The sequence below is a fragment of the Physeter macrocephalus genome, chromosome 9, assembly GCF_002837175.3.
Source record: "Physeter macrocephalus isolate SW-GA chromosome 9, ASM283717v5, whole genome shotgun sequence".
NCBI lineage: Eukaryota > Metazoa > Chordata > Mammalia > Artiodactyla > Physeteridae > Physeter > Physeter macrocephalus.
The window spans coordinates 83857029-83870386 of NC_041222.1; the positions used below are offsets into that span (position 1 = coordinate 83857029).

Sequence of the window (13358 nt, forward strand, 5' to 3'; positions counted from 1 at the left end):
AGGGCAGGCATCTCCTCATCCCTCTGGAAATGTCCTGAGACGGCACCAGCCTCTTGCCCTCCCATCCTTGGGCCTGCTGCATGTCCACGGCAGCGACGACCCTTGCTGAGGACTCTACAGTTCTGTCTTCTGGGCCTCACCGTGCCACGTTGCAGGAGGAGGAGCAGCTGAGGGCAGAGCAGGCCCTGTGCTGGCCAGAGTGGCCTGACCGTGTGTGGCTTGTTTGCACGCAGTCCAGTGGGGCCAGCCTGGGCTATGGCGGTTTGGGAGAATGCGCACACAGGAGGGTGGGCCTCAAGGGCAAGGCGCTTCCTGGGTCTAGGCAGCTGCGGCCAGGCACGATCCGGGGGCATCTGCAAAGAAGGGAGAGGAGAGGCATGAGGGTCGCCAAGGCCAGAGGGGCCTCCAGTTCTGTTCTGATGACCCTGCCTCAGTGTTGTGTCTGGCAACCAGCCCACAAATGTTGGGGTCACTCCGACTCCGGAATCAGACAGCCCAGTTCTGACCTGGGAGAGCCACAGTTTCCCCTCCTGGGTCACTGTCAGGATTTAAAAGCCTGGTCCCAGCATGCTCTGATAGGGGCCCTCTGAGAGCAGGGGCCAGCAGGTGGACATGTGCCGTGGGGCCCCCAAGGTCTCCTGGCTAGGCTGATGCTTGGGGAGAGTCAGGACTGTGTCTGGGGCACACAAACAGGTGATTAATAAGTGGCCCAGTCATCATGCAATGAGTGAGGGAGCAGGCTGGCATCCAGAGGGCTCCACGGGGGACAGACTTAACAACAAACTGGTGCTAGCAGCTGGGCAGTGAATCAGATGCCAGGTGGGGCCAATAGAAATGGCATGGGCAAGTGGAGGCCAGATGCTCACAATGGGGCCACACAAAGGCCCTGCTCCCAGCATCTTACCTCATTGTCCACTTGGTCAATCTGTAAGGTTTTCTAGTATGCCCCTGACACATAGATGCTTGCTGTGTAGCGACAGTCTCCTGTCCACTCTGCCGTGCTAGTGGATGGACAGTTGTCTGTTTGTGGCACCCACGTCTCCTCTGGGGCAGGCCCGAGGACTGCTGGACCCAAGGGTGGGTGGACCTGTGTTGTGCAGCCCTGGCCAGGGCTCCAGACTCTGGACACATGACACACGCCAGACCCACTGACCTTCTGCATCTTCCCTCACGGCAATCAGGGTTGCCTGTGTCTGAGCCCCCATGAACCATCCTATAGTAGGGGCTTGCTGAGTGTGTTATGAGGGTCACTCGACTTCCTTGTGGCTCCTGCTCCCAAGTGGGGTGACCCTGGGCAGGCGCTGGGTCTCTCTGAGCGAGGACAGTGGGCTGAGTGTGGTGTGGGGGTGCACACGGCCAGGGGCGCCCACCCTGCAAGGCCCAGGTGAGGGCAGATGCAGTCACAGGGGCTCTGCATGAAAGACCCTGAGTCCCCCACGCTGGGTCAGTGGCCCAGTGGGGTGAGTGGGTGGGCTTGTGGTGGAGCCACATGTAGACCCTGCCGGGGCCGGCCCTGACAGCTCACCTGAGCCCCTACTGCCGGGGTGCCATGTCCATTGTGGGCTTCTGGACACCAAAGGCAGTGATGAAGATGTTGACCACGACGATGATGAAGACCAGGCCGGTGGCCAGATTGTTGAGGAAGTCCAGCTTGGCATGCTTGGCAGGGTTGTTGAGGTCATACCTGACTGTGGGCGAGAGGGAGCAGACACTGCCCAGGGCTCTGCAACACCAAGGGGCCCTCTTCTGTCCCCCAGAGAGAGACATGGCTGCCTTAATACATTACAGACAATGGGCTCTGGCCTGGGCAGTCTGGTATCTGTGGCCTGACCACTGCATCCCCCCTTGTTCAGTGAACAGAAGCTCAGAGGGGCCTGGTGCCTGGTCATGAAGTGGAAGGCATGGAGGCCCAAGGCCCAGGCTTGGATTTTAAGGCACAATGTGCTGAACATGCACAGGCAAGCACCTTTCTGAGTGCTGGTGCATGATAATCTAGCCATCCTCACACCTACCCAAGGCTGTCCTTATGTCCACTTTCTAGGCAAGGAAACAGGTCCAAGAGGTCATGGAACCTGCCTGAGGTCACACAGCCAGGCAGAGGTTGGGGGGAGCCCAAAGCTCTTGGTGCTCTTAGCCCTGACCCTCACCTTGGGGGCAGGACTACCACCTAGTCCCTACAGAACGCCATAAGGTCTAGAGGGTACACAGTAGGTGCCCAGTACATATCAACTCTTAGTATGGTTATGACATTTTCCTGTGTCCTCAGCTTGAGTGAGTGGAAAGATGGAGACATGGGGGTCCCTCTGGGGGCCACGGTGGGAGCTACATTTTGGACCATGTGCCTAGTGAGAAGGGCCAGGGCTCCTGTGCAGCTCTGTGAGGGCCTGAAAAACACTCAGTGGGGTAAGTGACGCATCCCAGGGTGCGTGCAGGCAGAATCAGCTGACCGTGGGGCAGGGGTACCCCAGGGCCCTCCCACTGCTGGGGCCCCCTGCCCAGGCACGCACCAAGGAAGATGAGCAGCACGCCCACACCAATCTGCAGCGCGAGGGAGACAGAGATGAGGACCACCAGGGGAATGAAGAAGGCGAAGCCAGGGCCCTGCTCGATGACAGCCTTCAGCTGGGAGGCGTTGGCCAACAGCAGTGCGATGTCCAGCATGCTCTCGGCCGCACTCTTCTTATTGGCATAATGGTTCATGTTGATGGGCTGGTTCCTGCCCCAGCGGTGTGGCTGCAGGGAGGGGGGTGGTCAGCCCGGGCTCTGCGGCAGGGGGCTGCAGGCCTGGGCCCACCCTGGTGATCCCCCCTTTGAGCCTGGTCTCCTTCCCAGGGATGTGAGGGTTGATCAGATCAGCAGGTGAGGGCCCAGATGAGGGCTCAAAAGGGAAGTGCTAATTAATAGAACAAGAGGCCCAGAGAAGGCTGTGCAGCCCCAGCAAGACCCACCCTAGGAATCAAGTCCTGGAAGAGAAAGGAAACAAAACACAGCCTTAGCACACACTCTGGTTTTAGATGGGAAAATGCCACCAATTGTCTGCCTGCCATGGGCGGGGCCATCTGGCAGCCTTCCCTGAATGCCCCTGTCTGCCCTCCTCTCCAGGAGGTGATTGGTGCCAGGGCGGGAAGTGACGTGACGGCAGCTGGATCCCAGATCCCTGCATACTCGCCCAGACCTGAAACAAGTCTTCCTGGGATGGCTGATCCACCCAGGCCATCTCCCAGCTGTGCAGGCACACAGCAGGTGCTCAACAGATGCCTCAGCATTCTACAATGCAACTGAGCTTAGCTTCCTCCTTAATTTTTATTAAAAAATTTTTTTAAAACCACTTTACTGAGGTGTGATTGACACACAAAAAGCTGTACATAATAAACATGAACAACTTGAAGAGTTTGGAGCTAAGTGTGTACCATGACACAATCACCACATCCAGGCCACCACACATCCAGAGTCTTCTCCTGACCCTTTATGATTAGTATTTGTGATAATACTAATATCACCCTTAGAGTGCTGTACTGGTCACGACATGCTGCACAGTGGATCTCCAGGGCTCATTCTGCCTTCATGTTCATGTTGATAAAACAGGAACACAAGTTCTGATACCTCTTCCCTCACTTCTGCCTGAGAACATCCCCAGTCCTCAAGGCCAGGGCCCCTGTCACTCCCAAGAGCCCTTCATGCCACAAGGCCCCACCCAGAGTTGACTCCCCCTGTAGGATAGGCTCTTCTCTCCTGGGGCAGGAGGGGGGAGGGTAGTTAGGCAGGAGAAGGCCTGCCTCCGAGGCTGGAGTCCAGGCCACAAAGACCCCTCCCAGGACTGGAGTTTACCTCTTGGGACAGCTGTTTCACTTGAAGCCAGCTCTAAGCTGCCAGGCCTCCTCTTTGTATCCAGCCCATCTGCCCTCCTCAAGCTGCCCCTGGCCAGGCCCCTCCCCAACCTCCCAGGACAAATCTGTACCCCTCAGCCCTGGCCACTTGTCCACAGGAATCCCTGAGCCACTAGGCCTCCTGGGGCCACTCAGTTCTTGTTTCTAGAGTCATGAAAGATGCAGGGATGGGAGGTGGGGGTTCTGGGGAGGGCAAGCCTCTACTTTCTGCAGCTGGAGATATTTCACCATGGAAATTACAGAACTACAGAAGGGCGGGGTCTTCATTTTTACATTATGTCTTTTAAATTTAATCTAGAATAACATGCCCAGGAGGAAGGACGGGAACGTAGGCGGCTCTGCTATGTCCTGCTTTCCCTGTGTCAGTTGTTCTTAAGTAGCAAATCTACTTGGTTTAAAATTCTAGACCCAAGAGCCCCCAGGGAGAGCCTCCTCCGCTGGACACAGGGCCCTGGCCTGCTCTTTGGGAAATTCCATGTGCAGCCTGGGGTCTCCTCTTTCTTTCTTCAAGTCTCCCCTTAGCCTCTCCATGCCAGGCCTACAGCTGCACTCACATCTGGGTAGGCCACATCCCAGACCAAGAACACCCAAGGCACACCACTTCTCCCCAGGGTCTGTGCCCCTCCCCGCAAAAAAAGCACCAGGCTGTCTCCCAGCTCTGCTCTTGCAAAGCGGCCCATCTGGCCATGCTTCACCATGTGTGTGCTCCTCTGGGTGTGGGCATCCTGGAGACACTGGCCCGCTGGCCATGTGCCCCTATGTTTCATAAACCAAAAGGCCAAAATGTCTTCCACACACACTTAAGTACCCAATACACATCTACACACAAGCACAATACATATATGTGTGTAAGCATACACAAACATGTATACACAGTACACATGGACAAACACATATGAGCACACATGCAGACACATGTATACATACACGTACACACACATATAATACATGTGTATATATGCATTAACAAACACACATACACACACATATGTACACATCCAGGCTAACTGTGGAGGCTTCTGAGGAGGAGGGAGAATTCCTTTTTATTCTGAGGTCTCTTGAACTGTTTAAATATTTTATGCCCATACAGCCACATGCACATTCAAATACAGAATGATACCATCAGCAGCAGTGCCCCCAGCACAGGGTGCCTGTGCCCCGCTGTCCTCCACCTTGGGTGCCCAGGGCACGGCCCATCATCTTACTCACCCTTTAGCTAGGTGCTTTCCTCCAGGGAGTCCCCCTGTCCTCACACCCCACTTACCGAGGGTAAACTGAGGCTATATGGGGAGGAACCTTGTCCAAAGCCAATAGCAAGTGAGGGTTGCACTGGGATTTGAACCCAGGGCTCAGAAGCCCTGCGAGCTGACACCACAGTCCCCTTGGGCCCTGCAGTGGGGGTCTGGGATCTGGGTCACCTGTAAGCCTGAGTGCTCAAAAGTCTCCAGCCCCTGGCTCTAGCTGAGTGACCTCAGGACAGCCAGCCCCTCTGGGGTTCAGTCTCCCATGTGTGCAACAGGGCCACGGAGCAAACATGCCGGGAGGTTCTGGGGGATCTGGCTAATGTCTCAGGGCCCCAGTTAGCAAGCAAGGGCCCCAGGCCATGTGCCCCTCGTGATACAGGGCACTTCCTGCCCATACGGCCATCTGCTTCCTGTTCAACCTATGCAGTGATAAGGAGCGCTGGCCAGAGACTGCAGGCCGGGGGCTGGTGGGGGGAGGTCTGGTCAAGCCCCAGCTCACTATAGCCTGGCAGTGTAGCCTTGACAACACGCTCCCCCTCACTGGGCCTCAGTTTCCCCATTTGTATACCCCAGGCCACAGACTGGGAAGCTCTACAACCCACCAAGTGCCCCCACTAACACTGAGAAAGAGCACTGTTCTCCCATTCTATAGAGTGGGAGACTAAGGCTCAGGGGGGCTCACCCAGGGCCACTGTGAGGGAGGGGCAGATCAGGATTTGAATCAGCCTATCCACCTCAAATCTTAGGGCCACCCAGGACATGGCACAGCTTCATGTCCACCCTGGTCAGGGGGCCCAGGAGGTTTGTGTGCTAGGGGCTTGGGTGGGGAGGAGGCTGCAGGGCTGATCTGCTTCTCCCATGTCTGACCTTGTGTCCTAGGCCTTCTGCGGAGGGGCTTTGAGCTGTGGAGGGAGCTCTGGGCCCTAGAGGTGACCGCTGCACAGGTGAATCCCAGGGAGGCTACTATCTTGAGAAGGCCACTGGGGCTGGGGGGGCGGTCAGAGCCCACTTCTCACAGGTGCGGAGCTCTATGGGCCTGGACAGGCCACCTTCCCACCCAGCTGCCAGGAGCCATGCTGGGACCCTCTCACCGAGACCCCTGCCCATGACCTGGGCAGTGCAGGGAACAAATACCCAGTTTAATGTGTCCCTAGGGCCAAGAGGACTTCCCTGAAACCTCAGCGGCAACCCAGAAGCTGAGTAAGCTCCGGGCTGCCAGACTTTTTTCCCTAAAAGCCAGGAAGGAGCCTGTGGGGAGGGAGCTGGCTTTGGCAGTGATGCCCACAGGGCTGGCTCCTTGAGCCCACTTTCTGTGGACAGAGGGTCTCATCCCAGCCATTGGTAGGCAGCTCACAGGGACCCAGGCCACCTGGCCCAGGGGCACACTGCTGGACAACCTCAGCTTGGACAGGGAGGGGAGTTGGGACAGAAGCAGGATTCAAAGCAGGTCTGTGGTACTCAGAGAACCGAGTTTCAGCACAATGCATCCTCCAGTCCACCCTGGGCTTGGATGGGCTGCCCATGGCCTCCAGCTGGGCCCAGGAGGTCTGGCCCACCCCCAGCCTCCTGCCTGTACACTCTCTGCTCCCCTGGGAGACAAGGGCAGGCCAGGGCCATGGCCCACTGAACCCTTGCAGGACCCCTCAGGGTTTTGGTTATGGACTTCCTCCAATCCTGCCTGCCCCAATTCTGCCACTGACTCCAAACCCCATGTACAAGTATGGAACAAGGAGCCCACATGGGAATTCCTGCCCACGCTCCCAGAGCCCAATTTCACATCTGTAGAACCAAGCCCCCAACAAATCTATGAGGCTCATCAGCTACCCTGGGAGGAGCTGGGGTGTGGGCCTTCCATCAGCACTTATCCTTTATCATCTCCATATCCTGCCACACCACGGACCAACAGAGTGACTGGTCTGTGCCTCGGTTTCCTCATCTATAAAATGGGCACATAAAGGGGAGTGAATGAAGGGCTCAGAGGCCCAGTGGCTGGTCAGAGCACAGCTGGTGCAGGGCAGGACTGGATGTTCCTCTTTCTCGCCACCCAGGCCTCACCACTTTGAAAGGTTGCCTCCTAAATGAACTGTACCAATTTGTAATTAATTTCATTTAAAAAATCCTAGCCACTCCTGCATAAGGCCCCTCCCCTTGGGCTCAGTGGGCAACAGTGGATGTGCGGGCTCTGGCGTCCTTGCCTCTGGCTGGGACCTGAGAACTGACTGAGTAGGATCTGTTGGGGCCTGGGGTGTCCCTTGTCTGACCCACTAGTGCGGGGCATAAGCTGTTATTGTGGCCACCGCCTGGACTCAGCATGAAGCCACCTGCTCCAGGTCACACCGGCTTACTCCTGCACTGTCCCCATACCATCCGCACCCAGCCAGCCCCGAGATGTCTCTTGCTCCATGTCTGAGTTCATGGCAGGAAGTTTCCTGGGGCGGGGGGCTGGGGGGGTTCCCTGCTGCGGCTGGGTTGGGCAGTCCTGCTTCCTGTGGACTCAGCAATGGCCAGCAGTAACCCCGCAGCCACATCAGGGCTGCCTTTTGGAACATGGCCAAGACCCCACCAGCCTCGGAATCTGCCAGGAGAGCAGAAATGAGAAAAAGAGCAAACTTGGGACTTCCCTGGCGGTCCAGTGGTTAAAACTCCACGCTTCCAATGCAGGGGGCATGGGTTCGATCCCTGGTCGGGGAACTAAGATCCCATATGTCGTGCAATGCAGCCAAAAAAAAAAGTTTAAGAGAAAAGGAGCAAACTTCCCCCAGCAGCTGAGGCTGTGCACGCACCCCTCCCTCCCAGGACTTGGCTTCCAAGCCCAAATGTGGCCCCAGGAGCCTCACTGCACCCTGTCCTGCCACCTCCCTGCTGTGTCCTCAGCTGGCTGTGGTCCCAGAATCTGCTGCAGGGTCCAACGCAGCTGCCCCCTGAGATAAATCCCCGGGCATGACACAGTCAAGGGCCACATTTATTTTCACACTAAAATTGATGTTTACTATTCCTTCTGCTGCCAGCCAAAAGTGAGTTGACCTAGTGAAGACTCCAACTCACTCCTGCGGGGCACCTGAGCAGACCGGCCTTGCATGGAGGCCATGGGGATATGGGGCACGTGGAGGGGGACATCTGCAGAGCTCCTCCACCACCCTGGCCCGACAGGGCTCATCTGCCCATGAATTACTCATACAACTCTTCCCTGAGCCCAGCCACCCTGGGAGGTGCGTGATCCTGCTCCACTTCACAGAGGAGAAAGCTGAGGTTCAGAGAGGGTCTGCACTTGCCCAAGGCCGCATGCATGGCAAGGCATCTCGAGACTGATGGGGGCTCTGGGCCTGGGCCTCCCACTCAGTCCTCTTGCAGCCAAGGACATAGTGGTGACCCAGCCCACACACCCTGCTGTCTGGGGCTCTTGCTTAAGTGGGGACACATCTGAAGATCCTGGGGTTTGCCCCTCCTCCCAGCAAGCCTTTCTACCCCTCCTCAAGCAGGAGCTTGGGGCTCAGATTCAGGCAGGGACCGCCGGGAGAGAAGGCTGTGGAAAAGCCAGGTGAGGTGCAGGGGGAGGGCCATGCCTGTCCACAGGGATTGCACCTGAGGGAAGGTGCTGCCCTTTCCAAACCCTGCCTGGGCTTCATCTTTGGGAGAGGGTCTTGTGTGGCAGGCAGGAATGTTAACAATGCTGTGTGCCCAGTTTCCTACAGCACTTCACACGCATTAGCCCATTTAATCCTCACCGTAACCCTCTGAGGGAGGCACTACTCTCACCCCATTTAACAAATGAGAAACTGAGGCACAGAGTGATGTGCTCAAGAACACAGTGAGGCAGGTCCTGAGGGTGGAAAGGGGAAGGTGGAGGCTGGAGAGCAGAGTTGGGTGGGCCTGGGCCCCAGGCAGGGTGAGCAGAGCAGCCTTCAGTACTGACCACCTCTCCCAGAGCCTCCCTGCCTGTGACTGGAGCCACCCTGGAAGAATGTGTTCACTCTCACATGAGCATCCAGCCCCTCCATGGCCTCCATAGCTGGCAAGGTCTGACCTCCCATACCACCTCCAGCTCCCCAGCTCCAATGTATTGATACTTGGTGGTCCAGCCCCTGGGCCTTTCTCCCACTGTTCTCCCTGCAGGCATACCCGTACCCCATTCCAGTCCTCCAGGGCTCAGTGCCAATGTCCCCAATGGTCAGGAAGTCTTCCTGACCCCACTCCCACCTGCCTTCAGGACCAACCCCTGGGAGTTCAGCACTTTGGCCGTGGCTTCTCCATCTGGACCGGTCTCAGCTGTCAGACTGAGTGGTACAGGGCTGCAGCGACTGCAACTGGTCCCAAAGCCAATGAATGCAGTGATCCCTGAGCACACCCGTCCTGCCTGCTGAGGGTCTGTTCCCCAGTCCAAGGCCTTGCTCGCCCCACATGTTCTCCCCCCATCCCCTAAACGTGGCCTGTTACTACAACATCGCCTAGGACTGGTTACCCACACCTGAGCAGGGCCGGGTCTCTGCCCCAGTCAGGCGCACATGGCCACCGTCCCTACCCGCATCCCCAGGGGGTCAGAAACTGAAAGAATGTCCAAAGTCAACAAGTTGGGAGGGCGCGGTGCTCAGGACTGCGCCACAAACAGAGGCCCTGGGAAAGTGCTAGTCCAAGGCAAAGCCAGTTAGGAACCGCTACTCTGGCCCTGCCAGTGGGACAGGACCCCAGGGTGGGAGGGTACCAGCTGTAATATGGGACCACTGCCAGGGCCTGCCCCATGCCCACAGTGCTTCCAGGCCAGCAGGGCAGGCTCTGAATAGAGCCTCTAGTGCAGGTGGAGAGAGGAGAGGGGGCCACAGCGGCCCCAAGTTCCCCATCAGGGCACGCACAAGATTGTGCGGTCTCCGTGGACACCGTGGGTGACGTAACTGTCTGCCCGCTGCTGGCCTGGGGCCCAGAAGCCGAGATCCACTCCGCCCAGTCCGGGCGCGAATCGAGCCGGAGGAGAGGCAAAGTTGGAGTGTGGTGTGGAGCCGGGAAGGCAGGGGCCCGCGGGAAGTGGCGGGGGGAGGGGGGAAGGTGGCGCCCAGGCCCCTCGGCGGTGCAGCTCGGTGCGGGCGCTACCTGCCCCGGGCCACGTCCCGCATTCTGCCAACCGCCCACGCCCCCGCTCATCTTCCGGGGCGGCTGGAGCCCCACGACCACCGCTGGGGCCCCCGACCACGCAGGTAGGGGGCGGAACGCACGGGGCGTGGCGACCACCTCCACCCTCACTAAGGACGCGGCGCGCAGCTGGTCGGCGCCCATAGGTCCCTGGTAGCCGCTGGCGCCGGGCTCAGAGAGGGCGGGCATCGGCCAAGGTCGCACAGCGGCACGGGGGTAGGGGTGCTTACCGAGGCGTCCGGGGAGCCAGGCGAGCCCGGGCGCACGTCGCCATTGAGCTCATACTCCTCGGGTCGCGAGTCCATGGTGCGGCGCTGGGGCAGCCTTGCTCCGGGCCTCAGGGCGGCCGGCGCCTCAGCCGCTGAGACCCTGCTGCGCACCCGCCGCCCCCACCCCACCGTCGGCCCGCCCCCCGGCCCGCCTAGCGCACGCCACCGCCCTCAGACTCCGCCCCCAGGCCGGGTCTGGAGGCCTGGCTGGCTGGTCTTAGGCTACCGCTCTTCTTCCCCGCGTGGGCGGCAAGGGCCGCGGGATCCCGCGCTGCGTTTCGGCACTCTTAGGCCCCGGACCTCGCGTGTTCGTGGTAAAGTACGTCGCCCTCTGTGCTCCTGTCGTGGACACTTTTAATCCATAAAACGAGGACAAAAACCGGCCTTTCCCCGGCCGCTTTGCTAACTGTCGAACGCGCTGGGAAGGCGAGCGGGCGCTCCCGCGGGTGTGGGTTTTGTTTTGTTTTTTTTAACGGGGTGAGGCTCTCCGCGGGGGCCCCACTGCAGGTCTCGCCAACACATCGTCCGCCCCGCACCCGGAACCTGAGTCAACGAGTCGTGTGGGTCTCACACCCTCTGAGCCTCGGCCTTCTCGTCTAGGAAATGGGGGCATGAAGGCCTCCCACGCACTCACGAGGGGAGGGAGGGGGGAGGCAGAGAGCGGATCACCACAGGTTGGGCCCACTTTGTGCCAGTGCCCGCCGTTGCCCCAAATGAAGCAGCCTCTGTGTCTTCAGGCAGGGCCCCCTTGTTTGGGGTGGCACCCTGTCTGTGCCCGTGCCAGCCGTTGGGGGTGGCTTGAGCGTGTTGGTTCCTCCAACCCTTGGCTCTGTCGGCCAGGACGCGGGCCCCTCCCAGAAGCCAGGCAGGTGCGAAGGGGCCAGGCATTATCTCCCCGGTCAGGTATTCGAGAAAGTACAGGCCTCTGTGTTCTCCTGTCCTGACCCTGACCCGGCTCCCAGGCCCACCTGCTTTTCACTCCTCCTAGTCGCTCCGCCTTCCCCCTCCCCACCCCTGCCCCATTTCTGCCCTCTCTCACGGTGTCTGCTGATGTCTTCAGCAGAGTGGCTCAGGCAGGTGGTTTGACCTCTGTGCATCAGCTTCCCTGCCTGCAAGGGAGACCAAGGCCATGTGGGCATGACCTTCCCCCTCCACATAAACCAAAGACCAGAGAGGGTAAGCAGCAGTGCCCAAGGTCAGGAGATAGTGAGTTACATTGGCCTGGAGCTGGAGGCTCATTCATTCATCCTGTAACCACAGAGTGCCTGCTGTATGCCATGCCCTGTTCTAGGTGCTGTGGGTTGGAACAGGACTTCTAGGGCAGGTGGGAGGTGGCATGGGACAGCCCTGCATGGGGCCAGGTGCATCACTTTTTATCTTACAGCCCTAGGAAGCAGGTGTTACCCCCTCACATGATGGGAGGAAACTGAGGCACAGCTGGAAAGAGACCCAGGAGGGCCATGCTCAGAACTGGGGAGATTGTGCAGTCCTTTAAGAGTGGACTGGATGCTCTCCCAGCTAGTCTACCCAGCCAACAGGTGGGCACCCATGGGCGTTGTAACCTAGTGCCTGCCTAACCTGTGATTGCCCTCCACTCTGGACCCTCCTTGTTTCCCCCTACCCAGAGCCTCACCCCCGCTGCTAGCGGGAGTTTTGAAAGTGAAATAGAAGGCATGGAAAATGCAAGTCACCCTGGAGATTTATCAGAAAAAGGATTCTTCCACTAAACCCTGCTCCAGGTCCTCTTCCTGACCTGCTGGCATGTCCAAACCATTTGTGGTGGGGGACGGGCTGGGGGCTGTGGGGTGCCCACAGCACTGGCTGAACCCAGCTGGGCGCTCACCCGCTGTGTGATGTGGCTGGTTTCCTTCTCTGTTCAATGAGGTGTTTGGATTTGATTCCTCAATGCTCTGCCTATGGTGGGGGCCTAGTGTCTAGGGTCTGTATGGGCTGCCCTGGGAGCTTGTGCTGACCTTAGTTAGCCCTGAAGTCCTGCAGCCCACAGTTCAGACCAACAGGCCTCCCTTTTGTGCAGGTGTGGGCTAGGCCTGCCCAGTCGCAGCACCGCTGAGAGCCCAATGCATCCCAATGGGACATCAGTTCTGCCCACACACAGCCGTCCCATGAAGGAGGAACTGCTGTTGGCCCACTTCATAGCTAAGGAAACTGAGGCTCACAGAGGTGGCTACTGCCTCAGTCCTAGTTCACAAAGCCACCATGAGTGGGGATGCAGCAGTTACTGGGGGTCTGATCAGGCCTGGGCATGATGGCCATTACGAGTAGTAGTTACTGTTATTCTCACATAACCCACAGCTAACTATTCATGAGCAGCTGGAAATCCAGATTTTTTAAGTTGGTATTATTCATACAAAAGCACTAGCCTCTCTGCCATAGGGGCAGTGCTGGCTCCTGGAGGGGCCAGGGAGAGGGCAGCCAGGAGAGAGAGCTCTGAGGTTGCAGGGGAGGCCCCAGGTGTGGGGGTGGGGCAGCTGAAGAGAGGCGGGAGGAGAGGGCTTTGTTCCTGCCTGTTTGCTGAGTGAGAGGGTTTCGGTGGGTGTCATAGGAGTCTCTCGTGTGGGCCACATGGCAGCTCTGTGCTGAGGTTCATTATTCCTTCTGTCCAAAAGGTGGAAGCCAGGAAAGATCATGGTGGAATAATTGGGCATTTAGACCTGGGTTTGTAACTGTGCTCTGTACTGACCACCAGGGACCCAGGCAGGCACTCCATCTTCCCAGGGTAGACCTGTGGGGGGCTTGGTCAGCCCCTCTCATTCTCCAGGCGTGCCTGTCCTCAGGGAGGGACTTCCCCTGTCTGCTTTGTCATTTTCATTTGCCTA

The 13358-nt window shown here is 58.5% G+C and overlaps 1 protein-coding gene across 2 annotated transcripts; it reads right to left on the minus strand.

The window, feature by feature from the left end:
- On the minus strand, positions 1–10635 carry NINJ1 (ninjurin 1). 2 transcript variants are annotated; one of them, XM_024117193.3, is made up of 5 exons: positions 10483–10635; positions 2949–2963; positions 2508–2733; positions 1526–1688; positions 1–353 (listed from the first exon to the last, which is right to left on the minus strand). In XM_024117193.3, exons 1-4 carry the CDS (start codon positions 10555–10557, stop codon positions 1534–1536), a joined length of 471 nt encoding a protein of 156 aa, XP_023972961.1. In that variant the 5' UTR covers positions 10558–10635; the 3' UTR covers positions 1–353; positions 1526–1533. The 2 variants fall into 2 exon arrangements, with proteins under 2 accessions (XP_023972961.1, XP_023972962.1); XM_024117194.3 differs by lacking the exon at positions 2949–2963.
- Positions 10636–13358: the final 2723 nt, after the last annotated feature.